We start from the raw sequence: 24,627 nt of genomic DNA on the forward strand, positions 1-24,627 counted from the left end.
ATACTGACTTTCACTCTGTGATTGGAGCTTATATAAGATGATTTGTGTTTATATTTAACAGGGAGTTGGCAGGAGCACTGCACTAGGCTACAGGTGAGTCATGTGACTCTCCAGTGTGTCACAGTGCACGCTCACCTGATTATTGTGATGGATCCTCTGAATCCGAAGTGTTAAAATTACAATGCACATCTGTAGGGCAGTAGTTGGAATCGCTGTGGTATATACAAATTGAAGCCATATACAGTTTACCAAATCATAACAGCATTCAAACATAGTTGTGTGAAGTACTCATTACAGCAATATTATATTAGAGAATTATAATATTTTAAACCTATTAAGTGATCATCATCACTGAGACAATTTACCATGTACACGGCAGTTCAATGAAAATGTAATTTAACATCACAGGCTGTATACTAGTAAATGAAGACTTATAGATGGAATTTATATAGCATATTCTGTTATTATTTTCCACTCACTGCCATAAAGAGTGTGGCTGAAGGGAGAAGGAAAAATGTGCTGAGCAATTAACAAAGCTTTCACACTCTGCAAACCCATTGCTTCATCCGTCCATCGTCCATCTTATTTATTCAGTAAATGCATGTGTGTTTAACTTGAAAGGTCCTACAAGGCTCCCTCATTTGTTTGATCCTAGATCCACGCTTACTTCTCTTACTCATAAAACCATATAATATAATATATAACTTGCTTGAGGTCAAGCAAGTCCAGTTGCCTTCAGTTTGCATTTAGATATACCATGACTTGCACCGATCTTTGCACATCTTCAGATAGATCAACAACAAGAGCAAGACAGGCTTGCCCTTTATACACACACTCTGTTCAGGAAGCCATTTAGATATAGAGAAAAAAAAAGACTGGAGAGAAAACACTGATTCCATTGATTAGGGATTTGAGCACAACCTTTGTTATATTTTCTTTTTTAAATAGTCCTCAGTGCATTAGCATTAGCAATTTTCCATTGACGTCAAGTCATTGACTGAATTTTTTTTCTCATACAAAGTTGAAAGGAGAATGGTATTTTGCAACAGGTGAATTCAGATGTGAATAGTTTCAATTCCAACATGCTTTTGCTAATTTGCTTAAAATATATAAAAATACACAGCCCAGTCACCGGGAAAAGTTTTGTCATTTTAAATTTTGCAAACCATGGATATGTTAAATTTGTATGTGTCATACATAACATATATACCTCTGTACATTACTTGTCATATCAAAATCACATTACATGTATTTGAGCTGACTTTCATGGACATTTTCTAGGCATGTCTGTGCAGCAGAACAAGGTATTTTAAGCCAAAACGTGGTCTTTTCCTAACCTTAAAAAGTGTTTTTTGTGCCTAAACCTAACCAGAGTAGAGGCACAGTGTTGTCACAACATAAAATGAAAATTGAGCCTAAGGAAACTTAAAGTTGCATCATAAAGAAATTTGAGCATGTTAAACATAACCCTTGTTTGTAGAAATATACATTGCCAACATTTATTGTGGTGACTAGGTTGAAATATAATCACAATTCCACTTTAAAAAAAACTTTTGAACATGTTTTAAACTGCTAGTAGTGCATATTGTCAAACACATTCCTGTCTGCTGGTAGCTGAATTACAAAAAGATGACTCATGGCTTTTGGGGGGGCGGGACAGCAGGCTAGGTGGCTGTTTGGTCTGGTTGGCAGTCAGCCAATATTGAGCGAGATGGCTTTGAGGTACTCGCAACATTGATGATATGGTAAACACCGGTGATGTTTGTGGTAAGAAATTATTCAGAAAAGATTATCAAAAATGACAACGAAGCAGAAAGATTTATTTTTGGTAAGGAGGTGTGGTTTGTGAGCAGGTGTTGCATGTTGATCTCAGCACATGTCGCCCATTCTGGTGTAAAAACCGAGAGCACAGGTCCATGCACATGAGCTGTAAACCCAAGAGATTATTTTTGCCGTGCGACAAATCTCAGATAAACACACACAGCCATTCAGGTTCTGCATATATCCCTCTTGTGCAAATCTGCAACATCATCCCTGCTCTCCAAACCTTGGCCTAGTGTCGGCACTCACACTCTGGATGCAGAGAGAAAGACACACAGCGTGTTGACAGCAGGATTTATTAAGAGTTCACCTTTGGACTGCATTTCTTATAAGTGAATAGAATATGCAGATGGTGGGTGATTTCAGAAAGCATGACGAAAAGGAAATTGTGCAAATGAAATGGAGAGAATGTGGATAAGGAGAATATATTCACAGAGGTGAAATGTTTTAAAAAAGTATAAAATGAACATAGTGGTGAGACGAACAGTTGAGAAACATAAGTGTTAAAGTTCTGAGAATAAAATGTCCTCATTAACATCTGCATTATACTGCTTAACCTCGAGCCGTCCTGTGGCATGGAAAGACTGATACAACACAGACAGACAGTGTTCAGAGGAGTCAAGATCATGAATGATTTACCTGAGGAGCACGGGCATAAAGCCAGGAAGAACACCTTCATTAATTTATAAATTAGACGTATAGATAATTAAACTGAGTGGTTAATTAATAACAACGCCCTTTTTTTATAAAGGAAAACTAACAGAGGGATTTTTATGAGACTAAAAGGTCTTTCACACAGTTTCCCTCCCTTCCCAGTCAAAACTAAAAAGCAAAGCCTCCACAGTCAAATGCATCAAAGTCGGAGTCTCCTTCAAAGTCGAAGCTGTTGAAGTGCGGGGAGTCGACGTCTTGGCTGCAGGCGTGGAAGGAACCTCCTGCGGAAAGCTCGGAGAAGCCACCTGCACCGTGGGCCATCTCTGGGCCTCTGCTGGCGAGGGGAGAGGAGGGGGAGCAGGAGTTGAGGTAGCCAAGAGCAGAGGAGGCCGCTGCCCCTCCCATCAGCAGGCACACTGCCCTCACTGCCCGGGCATCGCTGCTGTTGCCATGGCGAAGACAATCTGACACACGATGAGGGGGGGCCACAGAAACACTACGCAGAGGTCGCCGGGGGGCACTCGCTGAGGAGTAATTTGAAAAATAGTATTAATAAAATGGTTGTTTTCATTAAAAACACCAAACTAGGGAAAAGCTGACGAGTATCTGTTTAAGTATGTTTATGTGTTGTTTGGGTTTTTTCCCTCTCACTGTTGCTTCATATCCATAAGTCTTCCAAGATTCCTGGATGTGTGTGGGATCAAGTAGCAGCAAATTATCGTTTCATGAGATGAGACTACAACAATGTCCAACCAAATTGCCAGAAGAAATGTTGGCATTGTACGTTCCTGCAAACAATGGATATGTTGAAACTTAAAATTTCAACTTTACATTTCTTCACTCTTGAATTTTCAATTTTATGTTGTGAAAACATTACATTTATAGTCTGGTTAGGTTAAAAAAGCCAATTTGTCAGGGTTAGGTAAAGATCATGTTTTGGTTTAAAGTATCTGGTTTAGATGGCCACTAAAACAACGCTTTTTTGTTGGCTGAAACAGTGGTCTCTCACGTAGGTGTCATGTCACCACCACCACCATCCCCTCCTCCTTGTGACATGAAAGTCAGCTCATATACATGTTACAATATCATACGTATTGTAGTAATGTTGTTATTATACATATGAAACACACAAATTTAACACATGCATGTTTTAGCTCATCAAAAGTTAATGAGGAGCCAGTTTGCAATAGCATTATTTCAGAAAGTAATATTTTTGATAATAATATTGACTCAAATCGTTATTCACCCCACCTTTGCAGTGCTTCTAGCCTTTTTTGCTCATTGTTAAGGGAAGAGAACTAAAGAGATTTTCAGAAATGTATCACAGGACTTGAGCTGCCAAGCCAGACCTAAAAATCAAGTGAAGATTGCTGGAAATTAGAAACAATTATGATATAACTCCATGTTGTCTGCTGGATGTTAAGCATAACACTGTTAGCTTACATGTCACCCATAATAATTTGATATTGCCAACTGTATCAGCTGTGTGTCTGTGAGTTTGCTTTGTAGTCTTTACACTCATCTGTCTCCCACAGCTGAGAGAGATACACTAATGCAGCCTTACTTCAGAAAACACACAAATGAAGAAAAAATTGTCATCACTTTGACATTATATGCACTGCAATTAAACATTCGAAACACTGCAAGTCACAAAACAGAAAGATTTCTCTGAAAATGCTAAAAACTGATGAACACATACATTTATTCAGAAGCCTTTTACTTATTGTAGGTAAATATACTCATGCACCTGAAGTGTTAGAGAGTGTTTCTTAATTTGCTTGTGTTTAATGTTTTCTTTTAATGCATCCTGTTGTTGAAGTGGTGGCGATGTTTTCTTCATTTGTTTTAGTTTTTTTCTTGTTAAGTAACTACAGATGACCCGATAGCAGACCTTGGTTCTGGCCTCGGTCTCTGAAGGAGCCTCCCCGTTCAGTGACTCGAGTCAAAGGAGGGGTGCCCTCACTAATCCTGGGTGACCCGGGGTCTTTATCACTGAAGGAGTCGGGCAGGGGGTCTCTGTCGGTGATGCAGGGAGTGATGCTGCGCTGTCTCTGAAGGGTGAGGGGGGACATGACACCCTAGAAAATAAGGGGGAAAAGGCTAATATTGTAGTAACAGTAACACAGAAACTCACATATTGTGAAAAACAAACAAGAAATTCCCCTTTTCAGATATTTTTAGAAATGTATGTATGAAAACACAACTAGAAAAGAGGGGTGAGGTGCTTCAATGAAGACACAAAAACAGGTTTGACTGAAGAATCAACATGACCAGACAAAAGCCAAAACTGCTGACTCACCTCCCTCACTTTCCTGATCAGGTTCAGCCACAGACTGTGAAAGATAAAATGACAAGTCATTAAACTTGAACCACATCCAACTTGGTAGACGGTCATAACAACACAAGAGAAAGTGCAGATCTGTCCTAACTGATAACCATCAGCAGTAAACACGTCTGTTAGTAAGTGGGACAAAGGAGACCTAATTTCCAGCATGTGTAGGCTTAAACCCGCTAAGATCGGGCTTTTGTGTGCAATGGGTAAACTCTGCATTTAAACTCGGGTCAATTGACTCTGCACTAGACCCGGGTTTTTATCACATCGGCTCAGCTCGGCTCTGATCCAAGTGAGATTCGGGTGAACGTGCTAAATTCCGCCACAGGAAGTGATGACGCGTTATCAACATCCGGTGGTGGCGCATAACTAAAGAAGGAGTTTGGGATGCATCTATCCAAGGTCGTTTTATTACTGGACACAGTGTTGGAGGTGGAGCCCTGTTAATTCATTTGAAAGCTGCTCAGTGGTGTTTTGAAGACAAAAAAGTTTGACTTCCCAGCTATGAAAATACCTGGATCGCCGACCGAGCCGGCTAACTTCCGGTTTAGAGCCCGGCTAACTTGAATGGGGAAAAAATAATTTAATCGTGCGGCTCCTCTAGACTTCCCAAATGTTATTGGACTGAATGGCTCAAATGGTGATAGTGAAACAAGTGATTTCACAGGGGTTGTGATGCTTTATTAACGCTTCTTTCACATTTATTGTTGTTTTCTCCTCTGTTACAACTGTTTCCGGCGCATTCATGACGTAAAACATGACGACGGTGACGTACAATGTGACACTTCAGATAAAAAGCACAGACGGCTGCTTTAAGCGGTATATGTGTCAATATGTCACCAGGTGCAGTTAACAACTGATAATGAGTGGGGCAAAGGACTTTTCTGTGTGTGTGTGTGTGTGTGTGTGTGTGTGTGTGTGTGTGTGTGTGTGTGTGTGTGTGTTAGAGAGAGAGAGAGAGACAGAGAGGGAGGAGGGGGGACTCACTTGCAGTCATCAGGATTATCAGTGAGAAGCAGCAGGAACTTGTTCTGTGGCAGGATGAGGGCGAAGCAGCAGTCCCTCCTGCCCCCTGGAGGCAACTTGGGCAGGTCAAGAATCGCAGGTCCCTCTGCAATCGACTCACAGTTGGTTTGTAGCGCTATCACCTGGTCAGGTGGAGACTCGGCATCGCGGCACACCAACAGGCTCCCCTCCATGGTCAGCACAAGGTACCTCTCCTTCCACTGCTTAAACATGAAGCCCCCTGCAGCAGAAGAAGAAACAGAGAGAGACGTGTACTTTATGTAAAAGGAGGGGTCCATTTTATTAATTTTTATTTTATTTTTTGTTGTTTTAGCTGATTTATGGTAAGAGTCACACAAGATTAAATTTAGTATGAATGAAAATAGATGTGAAAATCTGGACAGAAGAGGTTTATAAAGCGTCACATGGAAACATGCCCTTACATCAGTGTCGCATGTGAAATTTGCCTTATACTATATTTTTTCAAGTGATCAGCTTTTTCCAATATATGAATGACAATTTTCATATGTGAAATTTACATTTTCACTTGTCACTTGTTACATGGGACTTTCCATAAGTGGAAACTAAACAATCACATGAAATTTGTTTCTTCATTATAACACATTTTCACATGTGGTTGCCAATTCCCACATGTGAGCAAAAATTTTGAGTATGTGGCTTTCGTACCATATAATGAAAAACATTTCCACATGAGAAATTTAGATTTTCATATGTGTATTACATATGTTTATATGCAATTTGCTTTTCTTCACATGGAGAATTGAATTTCCATATGTGCAAACAATGAGAATGCTAACATGCTGATGTTAGAACCAGCACTTGCAATTAATACAAAGTACATCTTAGGCTGATGGGAATGTCAGCTTTGCAGGTATTTAGTGATAAAAAAAAAAGTATCAGATAAATAAAAATGTTGACCATGGAGTGCTGCAATCCATCCAGTAGATATTTCAGTCTGAGAATCCTTAACCCATAGAAATTAAAGGAAAAGCTGTTGTTGAGTTTTCAGGACGGGACACACATGATGGCGTGAGATTGTAAGTGTCCCAGACAGCCTTCCATTGTGTAATAATGATAATAGATGGAGAGCACATGTTGATGGAGGTGGAAGACCTGCTCTATTTCTCCATACAGAGGATTACAGGTGGATTTTGCGAAAGACAGACAGACAGACAGACAGACAGATAGATAGATAGATAGATAGATAGATAGATAGATAGATAGATAGATAGATAGATAGATAGATAGATAGATAGATAGATGGATAGATAGATAGATAGATAGATAGATAGATAGATAGATAGATAGATAGATAGATATCAAAAATAATAATAATACATAGTGCTGACATTGCTTGTAAACAGTATCTTTGGCATCAGTCCTCTGAGCCATCATGACGCCATTATCAAATGGAGTGGATATAAAACAGATGTAAACTAAGCACAAAGACATGAAAACATTGGCTGAGTCCTGAATCCTGACTTGGCTTTTGAAGCGAACATCTCGTCATTCTATAAAAAGACATCTGGGAGTTATTATATCACACAAAGTGACTCTCAGATTCATATAACTCATCTTAGAGTTGGAGTGCTGATCTGAGACACCATCCTCCTCATTCATTGTAAAATCAACAGCCTTGTGAGCTCTGCTGAGTATTTAAAAGTTCAATCCACTCGTCACAATACGTCTAAATGTAAGACTGTAAGACAATTTTAGATCATGGATCAACTAATGACATGAAAAAAACAGTGCTGCAGACATAATCTCAAGCGTCAAGTAAAAAATGCTGCGAGCCATAGGTGAATGGGGAATAACAGGTGAATCCACTTAAATTAAATGACCTATATAGATTGAGTGCAAAAACAACAACCAGACAAATAAACACAGTCTATCGCCCATTACATGAAGGCAGAGAACTGCACATAGATGAAGGAATGAAAGTAGGCCTACCATATTTCCTGAGGAAGCCTCGATGAATGCCTGCTGTGCTCATGCCTGTGGTCATCACAGCAACAGGGACGAAATGAGAGGCAGAGCGATTGATGCTGAAAAATAGGGTAAGAGAGAGAGACACAGAGAGAGAGAGAGAGAGAGAGAGAGAGAGAGAGAGAATAATCCCCACTATTTAGGCCTTCCTTCCTTAAACCCGTGCTGTTTTGAGCAGAATTGGAGCCGTCCCCACTTATGCACACATAAACATCATAAGGCCCAAATAATCATAATAGCAGTGGATAAATCCCACCAGAAAGATACTATAATTTCCATTGCAGCCATCACCAGATGTCATGTTGGACCCATACTGCTTCTCTCTCAGGAGCAGACAGATTTCAGCCTCTATCTGTTGTCCTGCACACAACATATGGGTGATTCGTAATAGCTTATCATTAAACTGTCATCAAACCTGTTTCTCAGTGTATCTCTGCGCCCTTGGATGGCCTCCGAACCAGGTCTTGGATCACGTCCTGCTCGGGCAGATTAAAACAGAGGGATTATTATTCTTGCACAGCTGGAGGCCTGTTGTTGCAGTGCTGTAGATAGGCCCAACCAAGATTTTAATCTGCCCAGACCTGGGATACGTGGCTCACTCCAAGCAATAACTTTCAAGATATTAACTGTTTTTTCAATGTCATATATCTCAGTGGGATTAAACGACAATCATTGTATCAGCTTGTGCTTGTTTATCACAGTAAGAAAAACATTATGTAACAACAGGGATCTAGGAGGGACAGACAGTATCACAACACAATCAAACACGTCCTATGTTCACGAATAAATGGGATGGAAGCTGGTGGCAGCCTTAAGGGAGAAAAAAAGACCTACAGTTAATTTATCCACTGTTTAAGTTAAGGCACCGGAAAGTGCATTTTTATTTAATTCTGATCAAAATATATCTTATTAACTGAAGAAAAATGTCAGGTTTCAAGCAACAACTGAACAACAATGGAAAGGAGCACCATCTTGGAAAATCTTCAAATAGAAGAATAAAATATTCTGCAAAAACTCACAAACATTTTAAAATAAACCCCACCAATTAATATGAATTAAACCGCTCCACAACAAACAACAGTCAAAGAGAAATGATCTGAAATGTACTGCATGACACCAGCAACATGCCAAAACTTTGTTTGTTTGAAGCCTGTTTCTGTTTTCAGCGACTCTGGGAGTTTATCCCCTGTGAAAATTGGCTAATCATTAACAGATAGTCATTAAAAGGCAAGTGTTGATGGAAAAACAGGTTCTTATGATTACAGTGACTGCTATTTTCCCATCGGACAGATCTGTGCTCTCGAATGGATTTTTATTAACTCTATAAGTGTATAAAAGAAAGCAGATGTTCAAAATCAAGGGTTGTCAGACTCTAGTAAAGGTTGGGCTCATTCAGTATCAGCCCAAGCAGTCTTTAGATACATAAAAATACAAAACGTAAATGTAAAAGTAAATTAATATAAAAAGCTTTTTTTGGGGTTGATTTTTGTTTGTTTTTCTGAAAGGACAACATACTGAGGGCACTGAATAATGTGGTGTATGTTCCCTGCAGGTACCTTGTTGCATGGGGTGTTGTTTTTGGATAAAAGGGCCTACAAGAAGTCTTCAAAAATAGATTTACGCTGATCTTTCTGTGTAATGATTGATGTTGCACAAGAAAGCTACATTTATTTCTCTACAGCCCTGATTTCTATGTAGTAATATCCTTTATACAGTCACATGATTCACAGTGTTGAACCTTGCCCCATCCTTGCTTGTGAATGACTGAGCCTTTCAAGGACGCCCCTTTCATACCCAATCATGATAGCATCACCTGTTACCAATGAACCTGATTACCTGTGAAATGTGTTGGATGGAGAGGTTTGCCGAAACTTTTTTTGGAATTGGGTTCATTAAAAAATATATCAACATACCTGAAGTACAAGTAATAAAAAAATGTTTACAGGTTTCCATTTTACTGTAATTTAATTAATGTAATTTAAGATAGTTTGAAGCTTTAGCAGTGTGGTTAAGCCAAAGTGGGTATCGTCTAAAGTTACAGTCATATTAGAACCAAATTCCTGCTATGTGTTATTGTTCCTCTGTCATTGTTCACCACGGAAACACTGTTTATGGATGCAAAAAGAGGAAATTTCATACAAAAAACATTGTAAATGACATTTCATATTAGCCTCATCTTAACTTCCACAGTCTTAGTTTCCCTCAGAACAAAGACTGTTGAGTTTGTCCCCATCACTTAGACTTAATTACTTCAAAAGGGGATCTACATGTCTGAGCCCAGTATACACAGGAGGATCAATTGTAGCGACCAATAACAGTGTCAAGTATGCCCTAAATTAATGCATCTTTCTATTCTGGTAGCCAAAAGTGCCCAAACATATATGTATATAACATTTCTTGACATCACACCCTATATTTCCTGTATACTGATAGATTACTTAATTTTAGCGAGATGTGCAGTATGAGGACTTTGCATTTGTCACCAGCAGGAGGCAGAAGAGTCTGAACTTTCAGCAGTCACGTGTCACTACAGGCTCTGTGATGTATCAACAGGTTGGGGGAAGTGATCTGTCTGGCTGCATCCAGTCTGCAGTAAGAAGATGAAGAAGAAGAGCAAGAAGAGGTTAGCTCATTGTTAGCATCCCCGGGTGGCCCTTTAGCTGGGAGTGCAGGAGGAAGGTGTTTCCCATGTCTCGCAGCCAATAGAGACTCTCCTTTGAAACTAGCAGATTGTTTTGTCCAGCAGGCAGTGGAGACCAACTAGGATATTGACACTGCAGTTTGTCTTTGTGAGGGAAAATAATAGCTGGTGTTCATTAAATTTTTTTGTTGATACAAGTGGTTTTATAACTGGAAGCGTGTACCATCGACTTTGTTAATCCACTTTTAGCTTCATGTAAAAATTCCCTAACTTGCTGTTTGGTGAATCATGTTTGCAGGATTTTGGTGTGGCTTAAACCTAAACACTGAGATGTACAGCGCTGAAGCCCATCCCCCTCAAAACCCAAACAGTCACTCCTTCCAGTCGTCTCCAGCCCCAAAACTTTGTGTTTTTGAGCAGAACACCCCTCTTTCTTGTACAGGACCCCCTCGGTGACCCTCTTCCCTCCCTCCCTGCCTCTCTCTCTGTGCTTCTATCTGGGAGCAGTGAGAGCACCATTGCTCAAGCTCCTATTGAAAAGAGAGCATATACAATGGGGTCTTTCTCAATCCCTCTCTGTCTCCATTAAAGACCCTGGGAACACAACACTGTCCAGAGAGCCACTCTTAAAGGGCCAGTGGGACCCAGGTCTTTTTGCAACCTGAGTCCCAGCACCTCCCATCCCATCATTTTCATGGGAAAAGAAAAAAACAGGAATCTACGCAGCAAATCAATTATTCATGAATGGTATGTGAACTCTGTAGAGCCTTGTCCCAGGCAGTGAGCGCCAGCATCACCTCTGTTCAAACACACACACAGTCACCTCAGACATCACAGTCTGCAACAACACAACACACCCGCACTGCTGCTCCCCACGTCCGATGGGAATCAGGCACAGCAGCTTTTATTTACACTGCAGCTGATGCTTCGGTCTGTTTTGGCTGAAACGGTATGTTCAAAGAAATTCCCAGACATTCTGATGACATAATCCTGGTTATATGGAGCATTAAATACATTTTTGGTCGCTTTCCTTTTTCCCAGCCTCCATCGACAGGCTTTATCCTGCTGTCACTGTAATTAAGACATTAATATGCCCAGTTAAATTCAGGTTGAAACAGTTAGTTCATCGTAGGGCAGAAGGTTTTTGGTTTTTAACCGAGTTATTAAGGCAATCCTTTCATGAAGTTGAGAAGCCACCTGATTTTACTCGTTTAATCTTCTTAACTTAAACTTTTCACATGAACAACACAAGTTAATCAGTTAAACTGTTAATGTGAAAGTGTGTTTTAACCCTAAACATGTTGTTAAACGTGTAAAACAATTAATACAAAATGTAAGAATATCAAGCAGAATAAGTATAAACACTTTGCCTCATAGGTGATAAGGGCCTTATATATAATATAATATTATAGGGCCCTATTCTAAGATGCTTATTAACCTTAAAAAGATTATATCAGAGTTAGTAATACCACCATAAACATGTTTGTTGTTTTAAATGTTTAATTATGCACTTATTAACTATTTTTTAAAGGATTACAAAACATGCAGCATCTGTTCCAGGTGGTGCACACCCCACTTTTCAACAGTTAGTGTTTTATATCATGTTTTCAGAATATCTTTTACATCATACAATTGATCTTAATGTGCTTATCTCAGTCATTGTACTAATAGTTGTACTCCTTTGTAACAGTTTCCCAGCTCCCCCATCTGGACTGATCACAACATGTGGTCAAGGTTGATGAAAACAAAAACAAACATTTGTCTGTAAAACAAACTTTCAGACAGCTCATTAGTTTTTATTTAGTCTTATTAATGTTAATAGGCACAATAAGGTTAAACTAAAGGTTTATTACGCAGACATTAATATAGAGCGTTGAAAGGATTTAATCTCACTGTGTCTCATTTATTCTTAAGTAAACAGACAAATTTATGTTCTGCGGGGACAACATCTCATCTATCATGTCGCTGACCGACACATGGGCAGTATAAAGGTCTGTGTCAGATGTGTCCACGGGCTGACACTTTGTTTCAAGCGGGAAAAGGGTGATTTACTGCACTATTTACAACTGCTGGGGATCCGCGTGTAATTAAAAAGCGAATGGGGGATTGTGTTGAGACAATCAGCATGCCGCAGGGTTTCTCACATCCTCTGAGAAAAGGAGGGAGACTCTGGCGGAGGAGGAGGTGGAGGAGGAGGAGGAGGGTGGAAAGAACTTGAGTTGAGGAATTTGAATCCTGTTTGAAGGGGGAGAGAGGGAAAAGAAAGAGCCAGGGGAATGTTTGAGGGAGTCTGAGGGAACCGGTGGGCAGCAGAGAGACTTTGGACGACAGGCTGCAGGATACACTGGTTTAAAAATACACCCTCGGTTGCTAGAAATAGACTCGGCTTTGGACAACTTAATCAGGAACCGAGAAACTTTGGTGCGCCTTTTTTTTTGTGTGCGCTTTTGGGAAACTAAAAGTTTAGTGGACAGAGCTCCGTGGGATCAACCAAAACAACAGCGTAAGGAGAAAAGCAGCAAGACTTTTCAGCTGAGCGGAGATTTTTTTGAAGACAGGCTGTCTCATTGAAAAGGGAACTGAAACGACGGGATCCGGTTTTCTTTGGTCCCAACTTGTGGATAATCACATTTTCAGCATCTGCCGGAGTCACAGCAAAACTTTTTCAGCGCACAACTTTGGGTCTTTGAGCTGCTGAGATGCGGTGATGGAGTCCTGTGATGTTTCCAAGATGACTGCTCTTTTCATGAAGCATATTTCCAGAGGTGATCTCCTTTCAAGAACAGCCATGAGCCGGTCTAAATGCTCTTTTCTGATCCTCATCGTCCTTTTCTGTGCTTGGAGACCAGTAACCGCCGGATCAGTGACAGGTAAGGTTTTAATTAATTCTTCTGAGCAGCAGCAGCTTTTTTTACTCCAATCTGACTGTTGTTTGTCAACTTCAATGCGAGGAAAAACGCTGTAACGAGCAATTAGCACAGTCAGCCTTCTGCTTTTAACTCATTAAATCAATTTGCTTTGGGGTGGCGAGTGCAACCACAGCTGCGAGTGCGATAAACATCTGGGCAGCATGAAGGAATTCACTGCACATTGAAACCTTTTAAAACAAGGTGATGAGAGAAATCCAGTTAAAGTTGTATTGGCTCAGTCAGGCTGAGGATTTACTAACTTATACTCAAAGTGGCTTGAATTATGCTGATTATTCAGTGACAGCAGGTTAAACGTGATGGAGGAGAGTTTCTTTTGGGGAGCTGTTTTCCTAGCTGGAGGATCATGTTTTTGAGATCAGGTGCAGCATGAACCCTTCTGCAAAAATTGTACTCTTCTTTGTGGGAACTCATCCAAACCAGGTATCCAGACCAAGATTCCCACCAGTGATGGCATTTCCAGAAGACTGTGGAATTTTAAGAGATGTATTCCAGGCAGGGAGAGGAAAAAGCCTAAAAATAAATCCTGCTGGGAAGTGAGACAATCATAATACTTAAAGATCCCCTCCCGACATGTTTGAAGATATATAAAACAATATGATTTGAATAATATTTTGCTTCTGACAAGAAAAGTGAATTTTGAGGGTGAAAAGTGTCATTTCTAAAATGTTCCCACAGGACACAAGATGTCTCCTACTTCACTGTAATGTCCATTCAGTGTTTGTACATTGAAGGCTTCAAGTTTCCACATCATACGCTGAATATTGGACCAGGATTGGCTCCAAATTATTTGTGATGTCACAAATCATGCTTTTAAAATCAGAGTTTCAATGATCACAGAGAATATTTATCCTTCGAGCAATGAATGTAAAATCCTTCCTTCTCTACCAGCTGCTTTTTTTCTACCAAGGTGGAACAAGACTCTCATTTTAGATCTGGACCAGAAGTGGAAAACGTGCCAACCATCATTCAGAAGTCTTTATCTGTTCTAGTAATCAGCTCTGCTGTTAAAAGTTTGAAATCCATCAGCTACTGCAACCAGTGCATCAAAACATGGAGTCCCTTCAGGGGCCTCCACCTGTCAGCTCATGTGTTTTGACCATTATGGTCACACTGTCTCTCTGGGAGCTGTACCTCTGCCCTTAGCAGACATATGACCAGGAGAGACAGAGATCACTAGACACCGCTGATTTATAAGATGATGGTTTCAAAGAGAATTTTTCCCGATGTCTCAGTTCCTATTTGGAAGCAGCCAGGGATGGCTGTGGCCTGTGAGTGAGGAAAGAGGAGGGGTTCAGTGGGGCGAATGCTTTGGTTTGTGAGTCAGAGCCGGTCTGACTCAGACGCAAGCAGTGAGATGATGGATGGGGTACGGGGGCAAGAGTGGAGGAGAAAGAGTTGGGAGGGGAGGTGGCAAAATGTGTAGCGATGAATCCGAAGAATGGCATGAAAAGGAGGCTAAATGAGAAAAGGGCAAAGGCGCGGCAGTGAATGCAGGGGCTGAATGCATAGCGTTAAAAAGCCAGGAAGATAAAGGAGGGAGCGAGAGGAGGATAAATGCTCAGACTGTGTTGGGTATTTTTGGTATGTGCATGTCCAATGACATTTAACATCTGAGCAATTTCTACGAGAGAGAGAGAGTAGGAGTGAAGACGGGGTGGAAAGAGATAGATCATGAAAAAAAGTGTGGGACCAAGAGAGAATTCAGGGGACAAAAGGGAGGAGATGGAGTAGTTAAGCACAAATGAATCACTGGAGACTGGTCACACACACACACACACACACACACACACACACACACACACACACACAAACCCCAGTCTGCTCTCTCAGTCTACCTTTGCATCCTCATAAAAGGTTTACAAGCGTATTCATATATGAACGCAGACAGAGAAAGAAAGTAGGGCTGTTTTTGTTCAGTATGGTACTGAAAAAAAAAACACAAAGTCAGGGCTACGCAGATTCTTGAAAGTGCTCAGCCAAGCTTAAAAATAAAGGGAGGAATGACTTTTAACGCCAAAAAGCACACAGAGACAGAGAGGCGGTGAAGCAGAGACTCAGCAGGCCCCTTCATTTATTGCACACTCCCAGAACTAGCTTTGAATGCTGGGTTGTGCGTGTGTGTGTGTAGATTACATGCACATTTACAGAATCAAGGGCATGTTCTACTTTTGACTAAAATGAGTGCTGTTTGAATTGCAGGTCTGTTTTCAGCAGCTGTGTGTTTGTGTTTGTGTGTGTGTGTGTGTGTGTGTGTGTGTGTGTGTGTGTGTTTGTGTGCGGTGGGTTGAAGTGTGGAGTCCTGTGGGGTCACAGTGACGGGGTCAGAGGTTGAAGGTTGGCCATGAAACAGACTAGGTGGGCGGGTTGACAAGCTTGAGAAAATCTTTATAGGCTTCACTCCGTGAAAGAAGTGCGATTTATTCTTGCCCTGAAATTCAAGAACATGAGTCAAGTTTACACATTTTTATATTATATCTTATATCTTATATCTATTTTTATCAAGATAAAGAGTAGCATTTTTATTTGATGCTAGAAGAAAGAAAATTATTCCTGCAGGGGAGATCTATGCTAAGGATGGATCGCAATTCAGCATTTTCCCGATTAACAGAATCATTTGGTTTAAAATAAATAAATTTAAAGATCAGCTACTTTGGCTCTGATTCTGGTGTTACAGTGTAATCTTTTGTATTATTGTGTACCTGTGCAGGTACTCAGTGAATAATCTGAATCTGCAAAGGGACTAGTAATTCTTTGAGCCTGAATGATACGTGATTTTTGGGGCTGATGAAGATATTAAGAAGTAAAGGATTCTGATATTGATATATCTGCAGATAGAGTTTATATATTGGCGCACATCAGGCTGTGCTAGGACACTATCGGCCAAAATGTAGTGGAGTGAAAGTATAGAGTAGCAGAAAATGGAAATTCTCAAGTAAAGTCCAAGTACCTCAAAACTGCACTTAAGTACATGACTCCTTGGTTACTAATAATCAGTATGCTTGAAAAAAACCTCATCAGTTGATCCTTAATCTGTGCCTGTCATTTGTATGGGATCATCATTCTTTTATCTTTAAACAGCATACATGCCTTGACCTCAGCATTATCAGGAATACCTCTCACTTCTGTTAAATGTCTTAAAGTAAGAAAAAGCAGAAGCAGTTCATACTCAGCATATTCATCGTGACCCTGTCCGAGTCATTTTTTGGATGTTTAGCAGATTCACAGACGTCTTGGCAGACGACCTGCTGGCTTATCTGTGGTGTTTAAGAGAAACCCTGAGTGTTTTCAGTGTTTGTGTTGAGCCCTCTGTGGTGTGACACTGTCGGAGCAGCCATCTTCTAACAAGGAGCCTTTGTCCCGGTATCAGCTCTGTCCTTCTCAGGTCACCTGCTCTGGACTCAAGATAACGCAAGATGCCACGCTTGTTCAGAAACTGTGGTGGTGTTTGATAAACTCTGGGTTCACCTGCTCTTATCAAGTCTCAGCGATGGCTAAATCAGGCCGGTCCAACATGAACAGGCATTTATCAGAATGAACACACAAGTTAATGATCAATTAAGTGTTTGAGCTATTGACTAAATCCAGTCATGTTCCATGTTTTGTATAATTGTAAATTGAATATCTTTGGATTTTATGACAAAACAAACAATTTGATGGTGTCATCTTGAGCTATGGGAACTTGTTATGGCCTTTTTTCTGTTGTCCTTTGGTAAAAAACCCACAAAATTTTGATGTAGAATAGGAATCATGGATGCACCGACTGTGACATTCTGGGCCAATACGATGTTTTAATGAAGAATTTGGCAGATAGGAGATGCCGATAACGATGTTAACTGCTGTTGTTTATTTTGTTTTGTGGTTATTTATCCCCCCTTCTGTGCCAGGAGATAAAGACATCCTATTCACATTTTATATAAAGTAGCACAGCAGTAACGTCGGATCCGAGGAAATCTTGCTGTAGCTGTTTTGTTGTCTTTGAAAATGATTTGTAAGGTTTATTTGAAGGAATCACAGAAAAACTAACCAATAATCTTCCCTCTCTTAATCAAAGATTTGGAGTTTGAGCGGAGTCCCACAACTGTCATCTCTTCCCTGGGCAAACCTGTTAAAATGCACTGCTCCCTGAAGGGCGCAGGGGGCGAGGAGGAGGACCCCCCTGACGTGCTGTGGCTGAGAGACGGCGTGCCCCTTCAGTACGCAGACACCAACCAGTTCCAGTTCCACACTGGCAGCAACAGTTGGACAGTCATCAGCACGCTCAGGTAGGCAGCAGCTCTCTCTGCTAAACATGCCAGCTGCATTTGTCATGTTGTCATGATAAAGGTTCATTTGTTGTGAGGCAGCCACACCTGGCCCAAAAATGTCAGTCATGCCTCTACTATGATTGTGTTTATTACCTGTTCCCCCACCTTATCCTTCCACCTCGCTTAACCAGTACTGTCGCTGGATTACAGTACATCAGCATGTTGACTTCCCACTCCCACTGGGGAGCACTTTGAAATTAAGTCTGAAAGAAATGATATAACCCTGTGTGCCTCTCCGGCTGTAGCTTAATGTATTTAATCCCTGTTTGATTGGATGGCAAAATTTGGAAGGAAAGTAATCAGGGTCTGTGCATCTTTCTGCCTCAATCTCCCTGTTATCAGGTTGGTTTATCCTGGCTTGATCTTTCAAAAACCTGACAAATAATTTTTATCACTTTTATGCACACAACAGTATTGAGAAGGTCCAGCTTCCTGACATGGGCTCCTATCGATGTGCTGTTCTATCAGAAAGCCACCAGACTTTTTCTGAGGAGGGGAGCATTCAGCTGGAGGGTGAGTTCATCTCCAGCTGCCTAACATTCACAACAACAGCTACATTAATGAGTTTCCTCTCAGTGCTACAGTTTTATTTGGATTGTTAAAAGAGGCGAGACTCTGATTCAGCTAATTCTTTCTCAGGCCTTCCTCATTTCTCTGTGGAGCCCCAGCACATGTCTGTAGTGGCCAACGTGTCCCTGACTCTGAGCTGTGTGGCCCACGGACCTCCAGAGCCCGTCAGGGTCATCTGGCTGCAGGACGGTGCTCCCCTCAACTCCCTTTCAGACCCGGTGGCCCTGTCACCCTCCACACTCAACCTCACAGGTATCATCTTTAACTCTGTAATACCTCAGCAGTCAAGGCCACATCAGACACATCAAGACACACAGCCTCAATCAACTCCTCAACGGCTCTCGCTCTGTACTGATTCAGCCCAATGTTCAGTGATCAGTTAATTGTTAAGTATATAAAATGTGGAAGAAATGCTAAAATAAATGGCCATCACATGCTAGCAGAGGTGATGTCTTCAAATAATTAATTGTTTAAAACCTAAAAACCTAAAAACCAAAACCACAGAAATATTAATTTTCAAATTAAATAACAAAAAATACTACTAAATCCTCACACTGGTAAAGCTGGAATCAGAAAATATTTGGCTTTTTTGCTTGATAAAATAGTTTAACGATTAAACAGTTAGCAAAATGGGTTTACTGCCTGCTCACTTCAGCACTACATAAGTCAGGTAAGAAGTCACTGTAAGCCTGTGGCTCCAAGCAGCAACGTTTTTACATTACTAGAAACAAGATAATTTCAGAATCATTGGTTTAATTTAATATATTTAGCCTGATTATAATGTACTGCTTGAAAAGCTACACAGCAACTATCTTCTATAGTTTCAAAGGCTTCCGAATCCCCCCTTACGTGGCCTAAACAAACCACAATATAACCAGCCTCCCCAGAGAGAGCTGGCTGGCTGGCTCAGAGCCAGCGGATCCATTGAGGACGTGCCTTGTGGTTGTGCGGTTGATGGGTAAAAAGGCAGAGCAGCAGGCACAAGAGGCACTATTGGGGGAAGGAAAATAGATGGGCAGAGGACACAGGGAGATAAAAGAAAGTAGGAGAGAAAGGGATCTGTTGCTGCTTGAATGCAAACCACAGCTGCCTACCAGATAGCTGGCCTGTGTTAAGTCCAGTAGGAGGAGGAGGCTGAGTCAGATGGGAGGAGGGAGGAGCAGGCGGCAGCGGATGGTTTAAGGATCTGGTTTGACTCATCAGAGCGGGCTGGCTGGTGCTGACCAGGACCCTTTTGACGGTAACCTACACTCACATCTCTGGAATGGGCAGCTGTGCTGGCAGACCTCAAGTTCAAACCAAGGCAAACACAAATAATCTTTCAATAGGCCCATAAAGAGAAATGGCATGAAGTACATTCCAACCATGAAGGAATCAAAGGCAACACATGTCCCATTTAATTCAGTTTCCATCTGAGAGTGTCGGAAGCTCTTTTCTTGCCTATAGTCGATCATTTTTAGGGCAGAAAGCATTTGGACAAGATAATACAACTTAAATGTAGTCCTAATATTAATTATATTTGGTTTCAAGGCCTTTATGCAGACAATGACTGAAGTGTACGACCAACAGACATCAGCAAAGACTTGGCATCTTCCATGGTGATGTTCTGCCAAGCCTGCACTGCAGCCATCTCGACTGCTTCAGCAAATGAAGCACAAATTAAGGTTGTCACAATATCAGGATTTTTAACTTTGATATAGTTACTCAATACCTTTCAATACCGCAGCTGAAGAAAAAAAGTCCCAGGCACACAAAATAGGACAATCTTTTTAAATGATCAACCTGTGTGCATTGTTAGTACAGAAAAAGTAAATGTACATATATTAACATTTGAAACTCTGATTGTACTTTTTTATTATAGGTCATTTCAATACTATCGGGGCAGAAATCATATTGCTTTGAACACATGGTATTGAAAGTATGTTGAAGTATCGATACTTTTTACTTGCATTTAAGTCAGGTGATTGCCTTGGCAATTCAAGAACATTCAGATTATCGGGCCTAGAATAATTATTGTGAATAGAGTTAAGAGTCTTGCACTATTCACCAAATATTGATTCTCTTCAAGATGAAAGTCTTTAACCTCATTGTCACTGTTTAATTTCAAGTCCAATAAGGGAACTATTATGAACTTAAATGTTTAAGTCATAAATCAATCAAAAAAACAAAACATTTACTGGTTTCAGCTTCTCAAGTCTGAGTTTTTGATAGTTTCCTCTGTGTTATATCTAAAAATGTGAAGACATCATCAGTCAGAATGTGTGTTTTACTAACATCTTAAATGAGACATGAGACATAAGACACTTTATTTGTCATTGTAGGTATACAATGAAAGTGTTAGGTTAGATAAATCTAAGGAACCAACAGCAATAGAAAACAAGGTTGAAAAACAGAGAAAACAAGATAAAAACGAGGTAATAAACAAGATAAATATGATTAAGTAGATCGTTTATCTGTATATCTATATATATAAGTGTAACAGTGACAGTGCAAACGGTGCAGTATCAAAAATGGTGTTGCATAGCTGAAATGTTAAATTAATCAAAAAATTATTCGATTAATCAATAATGGTTGCAGCCTTAAGTCCAATATGTTGGAGTACCTAAAGAAAGAAAAGCACAATATGTCCCATTCCTAAACCTTCTGCCTGCACTGTATATATAAGTCCATAGAAGGAAGCACAGGGACTCATTTTATTGACAATTGCCAGATTGGTCAATACCGTAATACTCATGAGCTCAGGAGTTCTTCCTAGTGACTGATTATGACATTTTCAGCTGATCAGGGGATTGTTGTGTTGCGGGTTGCTGATGGGGAAGGAAAGAGACAGAATGGCGAGTGGCGCAATTTTGAGATCGCCTGATGAGCAGTTCATTCACCCTCACAGCCAGTGGTCATCCCTCACCCCTCCCTCCCTCCCTCTCTCCTTTTCCTCTCTCACAATCCTTCGCTTCACCCGGCGAGGATCGTACCCCCTGTTCTTTTTCCGGCCCCGGCACAATGGAGGCATGGTGCCGTCGGCGCAGAGCAACACACTGCGTGATTCTGTGCGAGTCTCAGTTTGTGGCTGATTGACAATGTTAGGGTGTTAGATAACAGTGATAAAACTTGAATGTCACATGTTTTTGAGTATGTGTGTGTAAGCCTGTGTCGTGTTGTGGAATGATTCGAGTGTGTGAGCACGCTGTGAGTCACTCTGTGAGAGGACTCATTCTCTGTTGAATGTCAGTGTGTGTCATCGTGGTGTTTTGCCCCCTTCAGAGGAGCCCCAGCCTCTTGAAGGCAGCAGCTCAGCCTTTTACACCTGGACCTCAACACGACTGCTCGCTTTGTTCTCCAACGCTTCACTGACATTATGTGTAAACTAAAAATGCAGTTTTCACCTTGTAAGTGATTTGTAGAAGGATTTTAAGACGTCAGGGTACAAATAACAATGTTTCAACACTGTTTCAATTACTTAATTTCATTGTGAAGGAAGTCCTTACTGAAGAAATAATTGCAACCCAGATAAATACAAACTTTTACTTTTTAACCAAATTTAGCCCAGTTTTAACCTAGACGTCTTTGGACCTGCACATCACCTAATCAGTGCTAACTGTGCTAAAACATATTGATTATTTTCAATAAGTATAAAAGTATAAAAAGACTGTATGATTTTAGATAAACAAGGTGGCTAGGTGGACCCATAGGGAATCAATGCATTGTAGTTTATAATATAGAGTTTATATCATAGTTTATTTATGTTTTACATTAGTATCAACACAACATGGCTTGATTTTCAAACAAATCTTGAAACAGTGAAAAGATGTTTGAATCAAGGCCTCCCATTAATATCTGTGTCTGTCAACAATATCATTACCTCATTTTGTAAAATGCATGTTTTAGTTCTAACACAGAAAATGATACCAGGCTGACAGGGGCACTATGATTAAAAGTGAAAGTTTTAAAATTGATAAGTCAGACACAGTGGCTCCAGTTTTAACAAGACGAGAAGGTGTTGGCTGGAGGTGTTGGCGAGACTTTACAAGTTAAATTTGTACATGTAAAAGGCCGTGACTGCCGGTATGGTTTTGATGAAATGTAGTGGAAAGATGCTTGACATAGATTGGTTCAAGGCAGGTTTGCATAATTTCTGCCAGACTATTTTATCAGAAATAAGAGTCTGTGCTACAGTAGACCAACAACTTGCCAATACTGGTATGTTTTTGTGCTCTCAAAAATACCCTCACATCACCAAACACACACTAACCCCTCAACTAATCATAACACTGTTCACAGAGAGATCACGTTACCTTACGGAAACTGTTACTGTTCTCACTTCAGTTTGAACTTTCACACTCGTTCTCACTTTAACGTTATGTGCAGCTCAGCAGGCTGAGCACAGATACTTGGTTTCAAAAGACCCTGAATATTCCCGCTTCACACGTACATGTTGTTTGATTTTTCCATCCAGGTTTGAACAGAACCAGCACCTTTTCTTGTGAGGCCCATAACCACAAAGGGGTGGCCACGTCTGGATCTGGCACCATCACTGGTAGGTGTCTCCGTGGAAGCACCAACATTTCAGCCCGTTCAGTTTAGATGAACTTTCCTATTTAAGATTGTTAGTTACATAATTCCTCTGTGTTTTATCCTTATTTATTATCTCTTATTGTCTTTTGTGTCTTTCTTTCTTTAGTTCTTCCATCACAACCTCTCAAGCTGAGAGCTGTAGAGATCACTCAGACAAGTCTCCGTTTGTCATGGGAGCCTGGTTTTGGAGGCGACTACCCAATAATGCGTTGCTCTGTTCAGGTGAGACAACATGAGTTAAATGTGAGAGGAGAATACCACAACTAGCTGAGAAAACTAGCCAGGAAAAATCACTGCAACTGCTTGACCTGCATGTTAAACAAATACATCAGTCTCCCTCTATTTGCAGACTCTGACGATCAGAGCGTTACCTTTTCCAAGCCTAATTTTTAAAGAAAAGAGAGCTTTGCTTTTCTTCTCTTAACTCATCCTCTACCCCTCCCTGCTTTATCCACGTACCAGTAGATCAGGTTTCACTCTGGGAAAGTGGCCTCCTGGACTAATCTTGTCGCACCACTCCCTCTCTTTCTCTCTCTCTCTCTCTCTCTCTCTCTCTCTCTCTCTCTCTTTCTCTCTATCTGTCAATGTCTCTCTGCCACTATCCCACTCTGCGGCCATTACAGCTCATAGCTGAGAGGAGGAACATTTTCTCCTGGAGAAGGGAGCAGTGCAGCACCACCCATAAACGTCTGGTTCTAATAAAGCTGCCCCTCATACCTCTTTCTGTTCTTGCCCCCCTCCCCTCCCCTCCACCCTCCGTCACCCCCTCACCCTCACAGGGGAACAAGGCGAGGGGCCGGCCTCAGCAGAACGGGGCAAAAATCTGAATTTAACGGTCCATTGTGTGGCGAAGAGAAACATGAAAAAGGCTACAGTGTAGAAAGGAGAAAGATATTACTGTGCTCCACAACAGAGGCAAAAGAAAGAAAGAAGGAAAGAAAGAAAGAAAGAAAGAAAGAAAGAAAGAAAGAAAGAAAGAAAGAAAAGGAAAAAAAAGGCAGTGACAGCAGGTATTGTGGTCTGAGCCATGCAAGGAGAATGCAGACTGAAGTGTGACTCAGGGCTGAGCTGTACAATTAGATTAAACCGGTTGTTTACATGCTGGACAGTGATTCATCCAGTCAGGATTTACTTGCTCTCTCTCTCTCTCACACACACACTCACACACATCTCAGTCATACAACTTAATATTCCTTGGAATCACACCACCAACTCACGCCATGAGGAAAAATCACCCACCCAGTTACTTGTATGACCTCTGAATACTCATATTGTTTTTAAAGCAGCAGTACATAACAGCACCTGCTGTACATACACAAACATAATGTGTGGCTGCTCATTTGGTCTATTATTTCTAAGTTTTTATTCCACCTTGTGAAGTGTAGCCTGTTCTCGGCAGGAGCTGCTTGATAATGAGCAATGCAGCAGAGAACAATGGTGCAGACCGGCAACTTTAATGTGGTTTTCAAATTGCTGTAATGAAGGATTTTTTTTTTTTTTTTACAGCCTTGTGTTCCTCTTTAAATTTGTTTACCACAGAGAGTTTGCAGAGACAGCAGTTTTCTGCCTCAGTTTTTTTGGTTGATGGGTTCTGCTTTCAGTGAACCTCGCGGAGCCTGGGTCACGTTCAAAACAGCAATGAAACAGATTTTACACCGTTTATGGCAATTAACTATTACTCACCATCCCCCACCACTTCATGCACCGACCCCAATCTCCTGTCTTTTCTTACACAATGCCTCATATCAAATGTGGTCATATAATGTAAATAAAAGGGGAAATATATACTAG

General features: G+C 40.8%; 1 protein-coding gene across 1 annotated transcript in view; it reads left to right on the forward strand.

Moving 5' to 3' along the window:
• The first annotated feature begins 12,795 nt into the window (after positions 1-12,795).
• Positions 12,796-24,627, forward strand: part of axl (AXL receptor tyrosine kinase) — a 30,181-nt gene continuing 18,349 nt past the window's right edge. Inside the window, exons 1-6 of the mRNA XM_073481263.1 lie at positions 12,796-13,330; positions 17,442-17,652; positions 18,107-18,207; positions 18,334-18,516; positions 22,718-22,798; positions 22,943-23,058. Coding sequence (XP_073337364.1) covers positions 13,168-13,330; positions 17,442-17,652; positions 18,107-18,207; positions 18,334-18,516; positions 22,718-22,798; positions 22,943-23,058 — 855 coding nt within the window. The 5' untranslated portion in view covers positions 12,796-13,167. The remainder of the gene's footprint in view (positions 13,331-17,441; positions 17,653-18,106; positions 18,208-18,333; positions 18,517-22,717; positions 22,799-22,942; positions 23,059-24,627) is intronic.

Source organism: Pagrus major, chromosome 2 (assembly GCF_040436345.1).
Source record: "Pagrus major chromosome 2, Pma_NU_1.0".
NCBI lineage: Eukaryota > Metazoa > Chordata > Actinopteri > Spariformes > Sparidae > Pagrus > Pagrus major.